Genomic DNA, 19,706 nt, shown 5'->3' with positions numbered 1-19,706 from the left:
GCCTAGTGAGGTATCCTGACATGATATGCCCTGTGTGCACATGGCCTAGTGAGATATCCTGACATGATATGCCCTGTGTGCACACGGCCTAGTGAGGTATCCTGACATGATATGCCCTGTGTGCACACGGCCTGGTGAGGTATCCTGACATGAGATGCCCTGTGTACACACGGCCTAGTGAGGTATCCTGACATGAGATGTCCTGTGTGTACACGGCCTAGTGAGGTATCCTGACATGAGATGTCCTGTGTGTACACGGCCTAGTGAGATATCCTGACATGATATGCCCTGTGTGCACACGGCCTGGTGAGGTATCCTGACATGAGATGCCCTGTGTACACACGGCCTAGTGAGGTATCCTGACATGAGATGTCCTGTGTGTACACGGCCTAGTGAGGTATCCTGACATGATATGCCCTGTGTGCACATGGCCTAGTGAGATATCCTGACATGATATGCCCTGTGTGCACACGGCCTAGTGAGGTATCCTGACATGATATGCCCTGTGTGCACACGGCATGGTGAGGTATCCTGACATGAGATGCCCTGTGTACACACGGCCTAGTGAGGTATCCTGACATGAGATGCCCTGTGTACACACGGCCTAGTGAGGTATCCTGACATGAGATGTCCTGTGTGTACACGGCCTAGTGAGGTATTCTGACATGATATGCCCTGTGTGCACATGGCCTAGTGAGATATCCTGACATGATATGCCCTGTGTGCACACAACGTAGTGAGATATCCTGACATGAGATGCCCTGTGTGCACACAACCTAGTGTGAGATATCCTGGCATGAGATGCCCTGTGAGTACACAACCTAGAGAGATATCCTGGCATGAGAGGCCCTGTGTGCACACAACCTAGTGTGAGATATCCTGGCATGAGATGCCCTGTGTACACAGCCTAGTGAGATATCCTGACATGAGATGTCCTGTGTGCACACAACCTAGTGAGATATCCTGGCATGAGATGCCCTGTGTGCACACAACCTAGTGAGATATCCTGACATGAGATGCCCTGTGTGCACATGGCCTAGTGAGATATCCTGACATGATATGCCCAGTGTGCACACAACCTAGTGAGATATCCTGACATGAGATGCCCTGTGTGCACACAACCTAGTGTGAGATATGCTGGCATGAGATGCCCTGTGTGCACACAAGCTAGTGAGATATCCTGGCATGAGATGCCCTGTGTGCACACAACCTAGTGTGAGATATCCTGGCATGAGATGCCCTGTGTGCACACAACCTAGTGTGAGATATCCTGGCTTGAGATGCCCTGTGTGCACACAACCTAGTGTGAGATATCCTGGCATGAGATGCCCCGTGTGCACACAACCTAGTGAGAGATATCCTGGCATGAGATGCCCCGTGTGCACACAACCTAGTGAGATATCCTTACATGAGATGCCCCGTGTGCACACAACCTAGTGAGATATCCTGAAATGAAATGCCCTGTGTGCACACGGCCTAGTGAGGTATCCTGACATGAGATGTCCTGTGTGCACATGGCCTAGTGAGATATCCTGACATGATATGCCCTGTGTGCACACGGCCTAGTGAGGTATCCTGTCATGATATGCCCTGTGTGCACACGGCCTGGTGAGGTATCCTGACATGAGATGCCCTGTGTACACACGGCCTAGTGAGGTATCCTGACATGAGATGCCCTGTGTACACACGGCCTAGTGAGGTATCCTGACATGAGATGTCCTGTGTGTACACGGCCTAGTGAGGTATCCTGACATGATATGCCCTGTGTGCACACGGCCTAGTGAGATATCCTGATATGATATGCCCTGTGTGCACACGGCCTAGTGAGATATCCTGACATGATATGCCCTGTGTGCACACAACGTAGTGAGATATCCTGACATGAGATACCCTGTGTGCACACAACCTAGTGTGAGATATCCTGGCATGAGATGCCCTGTGAGTACACAACCTAGTGAGATATCCTGGCATGAGATGCCCAGTGTGCACACGGCCTAGTGAGATATCCTGGCATGAGATGCCCAGTGTGCACACCTCCTAGTGAGATATCCTGACATGAGATGCCCTGTGTGCACACCTCCTAGTGAGATATCCTGACATGAGATGCCCAGTGTGCACACGGCCTAGTGAGATATCCTGGCATGAGATGCCCAGTGTGCACACCTCCTAGTGAGATATCCTGACATGAGATACCCAGTGTGCACACCTCCTAGTGAGATATCCTGACATGAGATGCCCAGTGTGCACACGGCCTAGTGAGATATCCTGACATGAGATGCCCTGTGTGCACACCTCCTAGTGAGATATCCTGACATGAGATGCCCTGTGTGCACACAACCTAGTGAGATATCCTGACATCAGATGCCCTGTGTGCACACCTCCTAGTGAGATATCCTGACATGAGATGCCCAGTGTGCACACGGCCTAGTGAGATATCCTGACATGAGATGCCCTGTGTGCACACCTCCTAGTGAGATATCCTGACATGAGATGCCCTGTGTGCACACGGCCTAGTGAGATATCCTAACATGAGATGCCCAGTGTGCACACCTCCTAGTGAGATATCCTGGCATGAGATGCCCAGTGTGCACACAACCTAGTGAAGTATCCTGAACCAATACACTCTTCATCCCCCTTGTTTTCCAAGACTTTAATAATTATTTCATGAAGTTAGTTGTTTGCTCACAAACAGAGGCTGGAAGTAGTTCCTGAAGTGTTTATCTAGAGTATATTAGTGATAAGGATGTTGGCACACAGAGACAAGAGATTGTAGGGCTGACAGTAATTACTGAGTGATCATCAGTCAAACACAAGGTATAGGGCACAGCTCCTGCAGGACTCCTGAACAAGGTGTTATCTCCATATTATTATCACATAGAACAGATTAAACACCTAATTAACTTTGTGACACCAGAAATGTTTCTCCAGGCATTCACTTTAACCCTTTAATGGTCTACTACAGGCAGCAAACCTCTCAATGGTGAACAGGCTGCTGTTAATAAAGCCACCTTCATATCCTATTTGCCAAATGTCATCCTAGTGTGAGGTAAAGACATATGGCATTAAAGCCTATTACCGAATCAAGCGTGCTATGTTTAGAAGGTTGTGTCCGTGCCCGAGTCTTCCCTAGACCTGAGACGGAGGATTCTCCCTGAAATCTTAACAAAAACCAAAATGCTTTGAGCGTCGATGTCCTCTGTAAGACCTCATTCAGACCTTAGAGATTTTTTTCATATGCAAAGAATGCACCTATTCTCATCAGTATTTTGGATGCGAATTTCATCAGTAATTGGTCAGTGGTTCCTACTTGATTTTCTTGTAAACCCCCAAAAATAGCAAAACTTCTGTAACCATTGCAATACTAAAAACTGCTTTTATCAGAATGGCCTGTGGAGTAAGTGACACATCACTGGAATCAGGGTCTCTGTTTCTACGTTTGCTGCTCCTAAGTGGTGTAGCAGAAAGCTGCTGACAAATTCCCTGTGAGCAATGGTGGAACCTTGATGTCATTGTTTATCTCTTAAAATGTAGCAGCATTTGTTCTTTGATACTTTCAGCAGCAGTGTTAGCAGGTTGGCTGCACCAGTGTCACGAAAACCGCATAACTCGCAATTACTCTGAACAGCTATGTCTTCCTTGAGGTCACATTTCTTTAATTGCTGTTCTAAAGTATAGCTTTACCTTTGCTCAGCATAAGGTTAAAGGAAATGTCCAGTAAAAAAACAAAACAAAAACTTATGGTTTGCTCCTAAAGTAGGACCTGACTTATTAATATGTTTTTATTCAAATTATCATTACAGAAAGTCAATTCAAATGAGTGTATTGTGTGTGTAATGTAGGTGGCGTCCTACAGAGTAAGAGGAGGGCTATGTGTTACACGGACCCTCTGTGTGTGCAGGGCGGGAAGAAGCCCTAGGTGACATGCCTCACAGGAGGTGATGGTCAAGCAGGTGGTAGTTGTAAAGGTTGGGAAATAGAGCTGGAGTGACAGAGGCTTCAGAATCGCATATCAATTCTAAAGATGATTTCTCAGTAGGGTTGATCGAATAGCTTTGGATAACTTCTTATCCGAATAGCTATAGTTCTTCCCGAATAGATGCATAGGGAATTTGGAGACCTGGAGAGCTCCTGATAATCAGCATGAATAGCACAACAAACAGGCTCTCCATGCATGTATTATTATTATTATTATTATTTATTGTTATAGCGCCATTTATTCCATGGCGCTTTACATGTGAGGAGGGGTATACATAATGAAAACAAGTACAATAATCTTAAACAATACAAGTCATAACTGGTACAGGAGGAATGAGGACCCTGCCCGCGAGGGCTCACAATCTACAAGGGATGGGTGAGAATACAGTAGGTGTATGCATGTGTTGTGAATGTCACACAGCTGTGACACATGGAGCTGTGGCACCACAACACCTGATTATCGGGAGGGCTCCAGGTATCCAGGTTACCGAGGCAGCCATTTGGTAAGCGCTATACCTATTCGGATAAGGAGTTATCCAAAGCTATTCGATCATCCCTATTTCTCAGTAATGGAGGCTCAAACTGGCCATGTAAAGATATTGCTAAAATACTACACTAAATGCTGTATATTAGGTGGTTGTTCAACTATTATTGCAGTCAAATTCCAAGCATTCATTACCAACCACAGTCATTTTGTAAAGTGTTATGCTGTGATTGAATAACTGCTGACGATATGTGATCTTAACAAGTGAGGCCTAGTGAAAACAGAAGCCTGCTGAATTTACACATTCATTTTTTATTAAAGGGAGCCTGTCAGCAGGATTGTGCACAGTAACCTACAGACAGTGTCAGGTCGGCGCCGTTATACTGATTAAAATGATACCTTGGTTGATGAAATCCATCTTGTGGTTGTTGTTTATTCCTTATTTTCAGTTTTGAGTTAATGATATGCTAGTGCTCCGGGGCGGCCTGTGGGGGTCTTCAGTGATCTGCCCCCTGTTTTACACACTGAAAATTATATGTATTGAGAAAAAAAAAATCACAAAATGGGCATTGGTGTTTTTCCAAAGGGGTTCATTCTGACTGAGCAATCTGGCGCTTCTTTAGTCTGTCTTGTCAGCGTTTACACAATGTACGGTATTAGTTTCTTACTTGGCTTTGTACATCTGCGCCAAACTGTTGGTGTTTTTTACTGGAGCACGGTGTTTAATGTTGGGCCGCACCGCTTTTCTGTCTAGAACACATAATATAGTGCAAGTCATGGAACACAGATTTTAGTGCAAATTGATCCCGAATTGTAGCAGACTTAGCTTCGTAAATCTCCCCCAGTGATTCTAGACTTTTATGGTGCAGTTCTAGTCATAGTGGACCGCCAATGTGACAGCTGGACCTGGGATTTGTGAATCTTTTTCCTCAACTCTTAATTCATATGATTTGACCAGAAGGTCTTATGCTCACAAAAAAGAGATTCATACGACTCTGCCAAACTCTATTGGTAGGATCTTCTACATTTCAGGTTCCCAAACGGTGAGCTCTTGTTATCCGCCAAATGATGGACCCAGTATTCTATCAAGCCTGCAGAGCTTCACTACATGGTGCACCTTGCCGACCATACACATACATAGCCAATAAATAATGTATGTGACCACACTGAATAATATATAGACCGGCATTGTCAGTCACTAGACAGCTAGACATAGCTCTATAATTCTATTGCTGAGAATGGAGGGTACTGCATAAGGGCAGGCTCAGACATCCCCGCAAATCGGTCCGAGATCTGACCGTAATGCACGGTCTGGCTGCAGGGTCTCCTGACCCGACCATGACTGGTTCGTATATTTCCATGAAGCTGTCACACTTGGATCAGGAGACCCACGGCCAGTCCTTTCATTGTGGTCAGATCTTGGACCGATTTGCGCGGATGTCTGAATGCCTCCTGAAGGGCATTTAGATACTTTTTGCAGAAGTGTGGAAGGGTAAAACATGAGAAACAGGCTTACTCCAGTTTCATAAAGCTACGACATATCACTAGTATGTGCCATCACTCTATGTTTGATGGTTGTCTGACGGCTGGAACCTTCATTGAGCTTGTGACAGAAGTTGATGCAGTGCTGCTTGAGCGCATGGCCCTTCACCAGTTTTCCCTGCACAGCAACGCCCATCTCCTGTGCAGGGAACTGTACATTGTAGGACAACGTTTTGAGACTGATAAAATGTTGGTTTTCACACCTATTCCTGCTTCAGTGCATTTACATATTAGCCTGATAATTCTATGGCTTCTGAAGTAAAGTTCTAAGCATTTCATACTTTTTCATATTTTTATTAGCAAATTTATCAAGGTCATGTAAGGACTCGATATGTACACTGTTGATATTTTCTTGGAGTGATGTGACTTCTTTGCTGTCTCTCTTGACACCAGCCCAGCTTCCAAAACCCTTTGCTTCACTGTGCTTGCAGGTGCATTGAAACATGCGTGCTACCATTCCCGAGAAAGCTCTGCCCTTGTGCTGAACACATCCCGTAGCTGAATCCTCTTTTGGAGTCTGTCCTTATACGTCCTGGACTTTCCTGATTGCTCTGAAGCCTTATTTGCCACAGTTGAACCTCTTCCTTTGAAGTTCTTGATGTTTAAATAAATGGTTGATTTAGGGACAATCTTAAATGCAGCAATGTCCTTGCCTGTAAATCCCTTTTGATGTAAAGGGCTATTCCCATCTCCAAGATCATATCCCAATACGTACTAGGTGTAATAAAAATATGAGCAAATACCTTTAATTAGAAATGTTGTATATTTTTTCTGATAACCTTTCTCTCACCCAATGTGCAGGGTATTGCAGTAGCTTAGGTATCCATGGTTACAAACTCTTTGAAAATAAAATGTGTGACCACATTTTGGCAGCGATTGTAGATTAGTCCTATTCACTTGAATAAAGTGGTGCTGTAGTACCCCTGCACATTGTGTTGTCTGGGCATTACCTTGAAATGTCGGTGGCAGGCGGTGTAGAGGTTTGATTCTCCCCTGCCGATCATAGAATTCACTAAGATATGTCGCTGCAGTGGTGTCACTAATGTAAGCTCTCTGCCCCTAGTAATATACTTACCAGCCGCCATCTTCTTCTGTTCTCAGCGCCACTCCAGTCTGACTTCTTCAGTTTGTGACCTGCACATCGCTCCAGTGTTTGCCGGGCAAGCTAGAGGTCACTTCTCAATGTAAGTCTATAGGTCAGAACGAGGCTCTCATAGACTTACATTGAGTTGTGACTGTTACCTCTGACTTCCGGTCAGTCAGAAGTTGCAGTCACAAGATGGCGGATCAGAACTGGAAAGTTGCCGGGAAGAGCTGAAGACAGCAGCTGGTAAGTGTATCGCTATGGGCAACGAACTTGCAATAGTGGCACCACTCCAGCACTGAAATAAAAAGAATACTGGAGTGGTGCTTTAAAGGGGTTGCCCAGGGCTAAACAATTGGTAACCTATATTCTCGGAATAGGTCATTAATATGACATCTGTGGGAGCTTGGCAGTACTCTGCAGCAGCCACTGCACCATGTACTAAAATAAAAAAATAAATCTTTATATAGCGCTAACATATTCCGCAGCGCTTTACAGTTTGCACACATTATCATCACTGTCCCCGATGGGGCTCACAATCTAAATTCCCTATCAGTATGTCTTTTGAATGTGGGAGGAAACCGGAGTACCCAGAGGAAACCCATACAAACTCCTTGCAGATGTTGTCCTTGGTGGGATTTGAACCCAGGACTCCAGCCTGCAAGGCTGCAGTGCTATTCACTGAGCCATCGTGTACTTCTGTGGTTTGCCCTGTACATCACTTGCATCCAATGGCTGCAGAACGAGGTTTCAGCTGATTGGTGGGGTTGCTGGGTTTTGGATCCTTACTAATCTCATTTTGATTACCTATTTTACGGATAGGCCTCCTGTTATTTAGTCTCTGACTTAAAGTCCGAAGTAGTATTGTTAAAGGGGCTGTCCACTACTCAGACATCCCCTTCTCAATCCCTATGTTTTCCCTCCAGTAAAATAATGACAGTGCTAATCCCCCTGGGGCTGGCACCATTCCGGCATTATTGGCACTGGTTCTCCCGCGTCTCATGTGACCTTGTAAAGCTACGTGATCCGATCCCTTTGTAATTGACACCTGGAGGAAGAAGTGAGAGAAGCCTCAACCCTACCTTCCTCCGGGTGTCTGATTAGTCCGAAGGAGGGGAGAGTGAAGCAATGAAGCCAGCACTGACTGGCCACAAGGATTCAGAAGGGGTTGTCCTTTAAATAGTTGCAAAAAAAAATTTAAAAGTACATTTTTGTAATTTTATTGTTTGCAATTGAAAAAATAGATAATAATAAATTTCCAGAATTAGTAACAAGTTTCCATTTTTTTTTAGGAGGCACTTCATCTGGAAATCATGTTGGAAACTATTGGTACGTTCATTATTATTTTCCAAATGTATTAAACTGATAAAGAAAATGATTTCTGAGCAGACAGACTAACAGCTGTATTCGGTGGGTCGTATATGATTTTTGTACAGTAGCAATGTGTTCTGCAGCTTTGTGCATTCTTGTAGAAAGCATACGGTATATTGGAAAGACGCAATATAGAAGAGTCAACAAGAAGACCTAGCATTACCAGTTGTTCCAATGTGAATGTGTTTTCTGCTGGAAGCTATGTGTACTAATGAGCGAATGCCTAGGCTACATTCCTCAGTATGGGGGCAGCTCCGGAATGGTCTTGGAGAGGATGTGATAGGGGTGAATGAGCCATGTCAATTATTGCCTACTAGAACACTGGTAGATGGGGGAATATAAGACTTGTACAAGATTGTTCTTCCTGCTTTAGTCACACACACACACACACACACACACACACACACACACACACACACACACACACACACACACACACGTCTCATTCAGGGCCAGTTATAGACCAAGTGTGGCCCTGGGAAATAAAAGTGGGTCCCCAAATGCTAACATTGTACTATAACGACTAAACATTTGGAATGCATTTACACAAGGTGATTTCAAACCATTAAACGAATGATGATCAACTATCTTTAAATCGTTTGGCTCATGTTCAATGATCTCTTTACACAGGTTGACAGAGAAATATGGCGGTATGCCTGCACTATATTTTTTGTTATTGACAGCATATTGCCTGTTTATATGGGTGATGTGCTGGCAAGAACAATGATTTTTGTTCTGGCATAGAAAATCTTGTAACCTGATTAGTGAGCTACCTGATTTGGTGATTATTGACAAACTCTCGTCTGTAGTGGCGATATTTGTAAATGTGCATGTTACATGCACAATCCCATACACTTGATGTTAGACACACACAATGCACAGGCCATAAATACACAATCAAACAAACCAGTATCTAACACACACATCAGTATGTAACACACACACACATCAGTTTGTAACACACACCATAAAATAACACATACATCAGTATATAGCACCATAAAACAAGACATACATCAGTATATAACACACAAAATAAAACATATATTGGATATAGCATACACCATAAAATAACACACACATCAGTATATAACACTCACCATAAAATAACACATACATCAGTATATAACACATAAAATAACACATATATCAGTATAGCATGCACCATAAAATAACACACACATCAGTATATAACACACGATAAAATAACACATATATCAGTATATAACACTCACCATAAAATAACATACATCAGTATATAACACATAAAATAACACATACATCAGTATATAACACACGATAAAATAACACATATATCAGTATATAACACTCACCATAAAATAACATACATCAGTATATAACACATAAAATAACACATACATCAGTATATAACACACGATAAAATAACACATATATCAGTATATAACACTCACCATAAAATAACATACATCAGTATATAACACATAAAATAACACACACATCAGTATATAACACACGATAAAATAACACATATATCAGTATATAACACTCACCATAAAATAACATACATCAGTATATAACACATAAAATAACACATACATCAGTATATAACACACACCATACAATAACATACATCAGTATATAACACTCACCATAAAATAACACACACATCAGTATATAACACACACCATAAAATAACACACACATCAGTATATAACACACGCCATAAAATAACATAACACATACATCAGTATATAACACACCATAAAATAACACACACATCAGTATATAACACACACCATAAAATAACATACACATCAGTATATAGCATACACCATAAAATAACATACACATCAGTATACAACACACGCCATAAAATAACACATACATCAGCATATAGCATACACCATAAAATAACACATATATCAGTATATAACACACACCATTAAATAACACATACATCAGTATATAACACACACCATACAATAATATACATCAGTATATAACACTCACCATAAAATAACACATACATCAGTATATAGCATACACCATAAAATAACACATATATCAGTATATAGCACACACCATTAAATAACACATACATCAGTATATAACACACACCATACAATAACATACATCAGTATATAACACTCACTATAAAATAACACACACATCAGTATATAACACTCACCATAAAATAACACACACATCAGTATATAACACTCACCATAAAGTAACACACACATCAGTATATAACACTCACCATAAAATAACACATATATCAGTATATAACACACCATACAATAACATACATCAGTATATAACACATAAAATAACACATATATCAGTATATAGCATAGACCATAAAATAACACACATCAATATATAACACAAACACACCCACACACACATCAATATATAAGATAAACACACACACATCAGTATATAACACCAAAATATAACACGCACGCACGCACACACACACACACACACACACACACACACACACACACACACACACACACACACACCAGTATATAGCACACTAGTATATAACATACACACACTAGTACAGTCACGGCAGAAAGTTTTGTCACCCTTGAAATAGTTCCAGAAAATGTATCCTTTCTCCCAGAAAAGTATTGCAATCACACGTATTTTGTTATGTACATTTATATTTCCTTTGTGTGCATTAGAACAACACCAAAAAAGAAATAGAGAAAAAAGCAAATTTGACATAATTTCACACAAATCCCCCAAAATGGGCTGGACAAAATTGTTGTCACCTTTCCAAAATTGTGGGTAAATAACTTCATTTCAAGCACATGATGCTCGTTCAAACTCACTTGAGGCAAGTAACAGGTGTGGGTTATAGGAAAATCACACTTGAACCCAGATAAAAAGGGGAGAAGTTGACTCATTCTTTGCATTGTGTGTCTGTGTGTGGCGCACTAATCACAGCGAACAGGAAGAGCAGAAGAGAACGGTCTGAGCACTCAAGAGCCAAAATTGATGACAATCTCAAGGTTACAAGCCCATCTCCAGAGATCTTGATATTCCTTTGTCACTGTGTGCAATATCGTCAAGAAGTTGTAAAATGTAAAAGATGAAACAAATATATATATAAATATGATTTTTTGCCTAAAATACAAAGGAAATATGTAATCTTTAACTGTAGGCCGTTTAAAGATCATTTCATCTTCAACTTGCTTAATTGTTCACAACAACAGTAATTTTGACCAGGGTTGCCCAAACTTTTACATGCCACTGTATATATGACCACATTTCTCCTGACAAAGCGATGTATGTCACAGCGATACTAATGGGGCTTCTCATCACACCCCCACTATTACATTTCCAACAGCGCCTTCTCATGGGTCCCTATTGCATTGCTGTAGGTGTCAGTAGGCAGACACTTCCTTACTTATTTGTCTTGCTCTTTATCTCCTGCTATCATGTTTTGTCTCATTTTTCCTCCGCAGGGAATATTCCGCACTTTATAGTTATATAAGGTGCTATCTTACATACCTGTTTATTTCAGGTGTTAGGGTTTGTGTTCCGGTATAATATGAGGTCATGATTGTTTCACAGGATTTGCTTCTCATTAGTATAAGTATGTGCTTAATGTCATTGCACAAGTATGATTTATTATATTATGTGATTGCACTTTTGCAAATATTGGGATTTTGGGGGGACTTGTTCTTCAATATTTCTTTGGGAATCATCAGCACATTTATTTGATGTGTTTTGTGCCTATGGGGTGCGTTACTTGTTACTGACTGGTTTTAAATGTCTTTAGGAGTTGTCTATGTACCTAATAAATATTTACATTTTATCAGTACCGAAGTGTGATCATCGTTATGTATTGTCTTTTCTCTTCTGTTTGCTACTTGTTAGTCACATTACATTATGTAGCATTCGATTTTTGATATATTCTGTATTTAGTGGTGCACTGTAATCTATATAGATATACTAGCATATAACACACACACCAGTACATAACACACATACATTTACACACATGCCAGTATATAACACATACCTATACACTGTGACAAAGTGACTCGTAAAGTGCTGGAGGGGAGATATGTTTCACTATGCTTAATGGCATCAGTGATATAAAACCCAGTGACTTTCTTCCAGCACACTAAGTCCCATGAAGGGTTAACAGCTAATTTGTATAATGGGCTGAGTTTTATGTGGACATCCATAGAGCGGGTGCGAGGATGTCCACCTTGTCTCCAGCCCAGGGTGTGTTCTGGGGCCTAAGTAGCTGACCTCCTAAGGCAGCAGTGTTCAATGTCTGGAGAGGAACACTCCAGAGAAGTTGTGCTTGAACCAACCTGAAACATGTGTGTGTTCTGCTAACGGTGAGCAGGAGGAACCCCTCTCAGAAGGACTGTGCTTGATGCTACCATTATGCTGTGTTTTCCTGTTTTGCCCAGAGGGCTGTGTTTGTTTTACTTCACCTTGGTTTATGCTGCCTATAATAAATCAAAGGAAGTTCTTAAAGTGACAGTGTTCACGTGTCTACCTCTGTGTACTGCTGAGGGAGCTGATTTACCACAACACACACACACACACACACACACACACACACACACACACACACACACACACACACACACACACACACACTAGTATATAACACACATATATCAGTACAACACGCCTATACAGATACAAATCAGTATATCACACAGATATACACATGTGCGTACAGTGAGCCGGTGCGCGCATCGGTGTATCGCACACGCAGTGTAGAAAACTTACCTTGCTTCTTTATCTTCAGATCCTCTATACTTCGGCAGAGTGAAAGACTTCTGGTCACGAATGGACCTTTTGACCTTTCTAACATTGGAAACTGCGATGATAATGTAACATAGTAACATAGTTAGTAAGGCCGAAAAAAAGACATTTGTCCATCCAGTTCAGCCTATATTCCATCATAATAAATCCCCAGATCTACGTCCTTCTACAGAACCTAATAATTGTATGATACAATATTGTTCTGCTCCATACAATATAGTTCTGCTCCAGAACTGGCATTATCAGTGCAGTTTTAGCTTTTAATGGCTGAGGGTCGGACGAATAGCTATGGTTTCAGCACAGGGAGTGCGAGTCACGTGTGAGTCCGTCCTTAACCTAGGTAATCATGTTTACAATTTTGGTGGCATGTGCTAATCATAGTGGATAAAGGGAAACTTGAGCGGATGATCATTCAGATTACTGAAAAAAAAAATCACTATACAAATACCAAGAGCGATACTAGTGCCATACAGTGACTGTATAGTGGTGGATTTCAGCTCTGCAGAACATATGAAGAGATTACTGTGGAGTTATGTATAGAGATTTACAGGTGATGTTCTCTCTGGAGTTATTTACATATCTTCAGCTTTCCATCTGGCCCAGACTGCCATGACAACTTCTCCAACAATGACTTTTCTGTAGAATTTACAACAAAAACAGATTTATCCCATTGATTCCCTGCCTACCTGAACTCCTCATCCTACGGATACCCCAATTGTGAGCCTACTGCTGCCGTATTTGTCTCTATGGTCATATTTTGCAGTATTGACCATTTTTGTCCCTTTTACAGTATAATCTACCACCATAGCCCTTCTCACAGAGTGTGATGGACCTGGCAATCCCTTCACACAACGTGATGGCCCCACAGCCCCCCATACACAGCGTGAATCTTCCCACAGCTTCCCATCACAGTATGTCTTCCATACACAGTGTGATGCCCCCCTCAGTAGTTTGCCAACACATAGTATAATAGCCCCATGGTTCCCTAAAACAAGTGACTTAAAAAAGTGCTATGTACTCACCCAACCCCGGATCCTGAAGAATTTGTTGCTACAGTCAGTGTCCCCACGCGGACAGATCTTGCTCCTGCTGTTTTGTAGGTTATACTCTGAAAGCGTCCTGCCCACTACAGAACGGAGTGTGGTAGGGCAGGGAGGCCATGATGTCTTTACTCCGAACCTTAACATACGTATTGCTTGCCGGTGCAAAGTGGCGTTCACAGCGGGTATGCCCATTGTGTGAATGGGCCAGGGCACTTTCTTCTGGTAGCTGTGCCATTGTTGTAGGCCCTTTTGGGGCTCATGGTTCACCTAACAGACAAAGGTTAGATAACTACATACACTCACTATTCACTGAGATAAAAGGAATAAAACAGCTGAATATGTGTAGATTTTCTCTGTTTTTTTTTTTTTTTCAGAGTGCAGTAGAATCCAACACTTTGATCAAGGTACCTAATACCTAAAGGCAATCTGTCACTGTGAAAACTTCTGTGAATAATTCTAGCTTGTGGATGGCTGAAATTCTTTTCTCCAAGCTCCCTTTCACTCCTCTGCAGTAAGCCAGCAAATAGCCCTTGCCCTCTTTTTCTAAGGAAGCATCTAGGGTCTTAGGATGCACTACAATACCAAATTCCAAGCATGGAATCGTGACTTACTATGGGGGAGTGAAAGTGCGTTCACAGATAAGAATATCATTAAAATCTGTATACGGAAGCATCCATCAGTGGTGTCTCTCAGGCATTTGGATATGCTCACGTGTCAACATGTTTCTGAGCCTTAAATTGTGGAACTTATTATTTCTCCAAAATCTATTGATTAAAATATACTTTGTGGGAGAACCCCTCTAAGCTATTAGAAGGACTTTTCTGACAAATACAACCTGTATAATTTTGCTTAATAAATATGCCCTGCTCTTCAGTTTCTGGAGAGAAGTGGCTGCAGAGTCGTTCTGTACCTTTTCTACCTTGCTAAATATTGCACATACTATGTTCATATAAGCAATGTATGTAAAATGTAGGCAGCAGTCTCAGTCCTCAGTCCAGAGCCTCTCACCTAGCCAAATCCGTTCTCAAGCTTCGCACTGACGAGGGCCAACAGCCCAAAACACCATGTCTGCGAATTGAGATACTGATTTGGCTCTTATTGCAAGACTCGTTAAAAGGTTGATTGTGACTTGTAGGATCGCTACTTCCAACAGGTGGCGCTATAGAGTTCAAGTCCCCTTTTTCTCTGAAGAGGCAATTTGCATATTACATTTCCCAGAGGAGCATTGCACGGTGAATAAGCCTCCTTACCTTGACAAGCCAGAGATGGTATGTCACTTTCCATAAGGAGAAACCTTCCCCCTTAGACGTTGATTTTCAGGACATACTGTAGTTCAAATGTATTGTCTTAGTAGTAACAGTTGTTAATTGTGTCCCTGCTTTCTGCAATAAGTGGGGGCGCCATAAAATATTAAAGAAAGCATGTCCCTGAAGGGCCTATTCTGACCCTTTTTAAGGAAATATTTTGGAAGTTATATTGTATATTCTTGTCCATGGATATCTGATAACTTATAGTATTTGGTAATTGGGCACTGGACAGGTTTGGATTATGCTGGGATAAAGATATTTCATGGTTGTTGGCAATCATACAACACCACAAATGGAAATAATATTGGAAACAGAATACTACTAATATATGTTTTTTTTTGTTTGTTTTAAAATTTTCGGCTGCACAGTAAGGGTATGTTTCCACGTGTCGGATTACATCAGGATTTGCTGTGGATTGGACGCTGCGTACAGCCGCAGCGTCCAATCCGTAACGTCCAGATGCTACAGCATAGTGGAGGGGATTTTATGAAATCCCATCTCCACTATGTGTGCACGGCCGCATTCTGCGTATCCGGACATGTGGCACGTCTTTATAGACTGCAGCATGTCTATTTATCTTGCGGAGACACTCCGTCTTCACAAGATATATAAAGGGGTCTATGAATACGATGCAGTGATTCCGCATGTGTTCAATGAAATGTGTGTTCATACAACAGGGGGCGGCGCTTTGGGTGGAGCTGGGTATCTGCTGCATTCAAAGCACTGGGTTTCCTGAATGTGGAAACATACCCTTAAGGCTTATGTAAACGTCTGTAAAACTCGGGCCAAGTACAGACTGCAATGCACAGACTCTGTAGTTCTCCTGGCCTGAACGCCACACCCACATGCCAGACTGCAATGCACAGACTGGCTGCGGGTCTCCTGATCTGAACTCCACATCCATATGACGGACCGCAATGCACAGACTGTCTGCGGGTCTCCTGACCCGAACTCCACATCCACATGATGGACTGCAATGCACAGACTGTCTGCGGGTCTCCTGACCCGAACTCCACATCCACATGCCGGACTGCAATGCACAGACTGGCTGCGGGTCTCCTGACCCGAACTCCACATCCACATGCCGGACTGCAATGCACAGACTGTCTGCGGGTCTCCTGACCCAAACTCCACATCCACATGCCGGACTGCAATGCACAGACTGTCTGCGGGTCTCCTGACCCAAACACCACATCCACATGCCGGACTGCAATGCACAGACTGTCTGCGGGTCTCCTGACCCAAACACCACATCCACATGACGGACTGCAATGCACAGACTGTCCACCTGTGGTCTGACTCGAACTCAACAACCTCATACATGGCTATGAGGCAGTCAGACACATGCGTACAGACCATGCATCATGGTCCAACATACATGAGGCTGTCTAGTTTAGATCGGGAGGCTTGCAGTCCATGCTCAGCCTGAGTTTCATATATTTCTGCATGAGCCCTGGTGCTTATGTCTTTGTATAGGGTTTGTTTTCTTTGTATTAGTCTTCCTGCAATCTGGCATTTATTAGGTCTTGTGGTGCCAGATAAATGAGTTATCTAGAATTGGGAACAGATGCCATTGCTGCAGATCACGTTGTTTCCATTTTGTGATTTTATACTATTCCATGTATGTGATTTTTTTGCGTGTTTTGAAAAATGTATAAATTACAATTTTTAGTTACAACAGCAACAATCATTTAGTAGGTGGAAGTGACATTTGTTGCAATGTAGCCTGCCACCTTAATATTAGCAACCTAGACAGTCCTCGTGATAAATAATTGGCCCCCCTACATTGCATAAATAGTATAGCAAGACTGAAGAAAGAAGGTCTATCTCATAGCAAAGTATCATGTAGAATAATACCTGCAGAAGTTATTGACCAAAAGAGGAGGAGGAAAATAATTTGTGGTCTAAAAATAATTTCTTTATTCAAAATGGAAACATAATAATATCTAAATTGATCAATTGTGTAGCCTCTCCTGTCATTCCCAGTACAGTTAAATGGAACCTGTCACTAGTTTTGGCCTATATGAAGTAAGGTCACCATTCTATAATGCTGTATATTTGTCCCCAAACCGACCTGCAAGAGAAGAAAAATAACTTATTATACTCACCTGTTGGGGCGGATGTCTTGGTTTGGCAACTCCATCTTCCGATCGCCGTCCTCCTGCTTTTTTCATGTGGATGACGCGTCCCTACATCATCCACACAATCTCCTTTGCATCGCGCTCCTGCGCAGGTGTACTGCTCTGATCTGTTGAGGGCAGAGCAAGGTACTGCAGGTTAAAGAACCCTGTCACATGCACATTGCTTTACCTAACTTATTTTTTAAAGTATGGATATACACTCAGTAATAAAAGCACATGAAACGATTGCTCTGTGTATGACCCGGTCTGTTTCCCGTTTAATATTCGTCTGTTGATTCTGTACTTTCTGTGTTACTCTTGGTTCTACCCCGGCTACGTCCCTGTCTTCCCGTCCGCCTGTTCCCCTGGTACTGCGTTGCTTTCTCTGGCTTCTAACTCCCGTCTTGCTTCTTACTACTCTATTCGTGTTACCCACTTGCTACTGCGCTGCCCTCTGGTTTGACCTCGGCTTTACTGACTATTCTCCCGCCTCTGCTGGGTGCCACTATCCCTGCTAGGAGTTCGGGACCTAGCTCCGCCCCCAGTTACCCCCTCAGTGGTCACGTGTTGTAGGTCCTGTTCCTCCTGCTGCTTAGTTTCAGCTGTGTTCACATTCCACTGCAGAAGCTCCTTGGGTTTCCCCAGCCGGTCCTTGGACACACATACAGTCTCTGGTGGTGAGTCTGGTACGGTGTCTATCACACTATGTTACACGATTTCAGCCATTTTTATGATGCTCTTTCATCTTTTAAATGAAGTCTACAACTCTCAGTGAAATAATAGAATTGTAGGAGATTAATCTCTTAACACACATAACTGATGTGATCGCTAGGAATAGAAATATGTACCGTAATCACAGACCTAGGAACAGGGTAATAGGTTTATGACCATGAATGCCCCCATGGAAGGTGACTGCTGTGCCTAGACTAAAAGATGTGGATCTGAATGCCAATGCAGATTAAATGAGATATTTTTAAAGTGAATCTGTCACCACATTTGACCTATCTAAACCATTAATATGGGCATACAGGTTATAGAATGCTAAAAACAGTCCTCCCTGTGTGCCTCATATCAGATGTGTTGTTGCTGAGAAATCCTCTTTTATCACTTTATGTAAATGACCTCTTCCAAACTCTGGGAAGGACACTGCCTGGAAGATAGCTCTGTCTCCAGAGATTATTTTACATGAAGGGGAGTTACCAATGTGAGGCAAGTGACTAACACAGAACAGGAAAAATTAAATCTGTCTTCTTGCAAACACATTTTTGCTTCTCTCTGAGCTCTACCTGTATTACAACAATATTGCAGCCCTATCTGCCTGTGAGATGGAAGCTAAAGCTGAGAGGAACCTACAGGTGTATCAGTTTTAATCACACACAGCTCTGCAGTAAGTTCAGATCAGAGAACGGCCATTACAAATAAAACTGGTGACCATTACACATCACACTGGTAACACTGGTGACCATTACACATCACACTGGTGACCATCACACTGGTAACGCTCCCTTCATATAAAACAAGCTCTGGAGGCAGAGTTCTCTTCCAGGCACCATCTGCCCCGGAGCCTGGAAGAGGTCAGTTATATAAAGTGATGAAAGATGATTTCTCAGCAACAAGGCATATGATACGACACGTACAGGTAGGACTGTTTTCAGCATTCTGTAACCTGTACGCCCATATTAATAGTTTAGAAAGGTCAAATGTGGTGACAAATTCCCTTTAAATTCTTCAGACTGATGTTACACAATAAGACATCGTTCCCATCCTACCAGCTGTCCTATTGCCTCTTATATGGCATTGATATGTGTTATGCGAGGCAATTCAGTATCACAATGGACATGGAGGTCAGAGCACATACAGTGATCTGACAATAACCCAAAATAATAGAACGAGCTCTGAGACGTGGGAACTCTGCAGACCGCAATCCCTGATCCTCTCCAAACACAACTAGAGGCAGCCGTGGATTGCGCCCAACGCTACCCATGCAACTCG

The 19,706-nt window shown here is 42.4% G+C and overlaps 1 protein-coding gene across 2 annotated transcripts in view; it reads left to right on the top strand.

Annotated features, from left to right (window-relative positions):
• MPDZ (multiple PDZ domain crumbs cell polarity complex component) overlaps nt 1-19,706 on the top strand; it is a 246,070-nt gene that overhangs the window by 6,683 nt on the left and 219,681 nt on the right. For both annotated transcript variants that reach the window (XM_069764966.1, XM_069764959.1), the window contains exon 2: nt 8,378-8,414. In XM_069764966.1, the coding sequence (XP_069621067.1) occupies nt 8,399-8,414 (16 nt within the window). In that variant the 5' untranslated portion in view covers nt 8,378-8,398. The remainder of the gene's footprint in view (nt 1-8,377; nt 8,415-19,706) is intronic.

This window comes from Ranitomeya imitator, chromosome 1, assembly GCF_032444005.1.
Source record: "Ranitomeya imitator isolate aRanImi1 chromosome 1, aRanImi1.pri, whole genome shotgun sequence".
NCBI lineage: Eukaryota > Metazoa > Chordata > Amphibia > Anura > Dendrobatidae > Ranitomeya > Ranitomeya imitator.
This window is presented reverse-complemented; position numbering and strand designations above follow the sequence as displayed.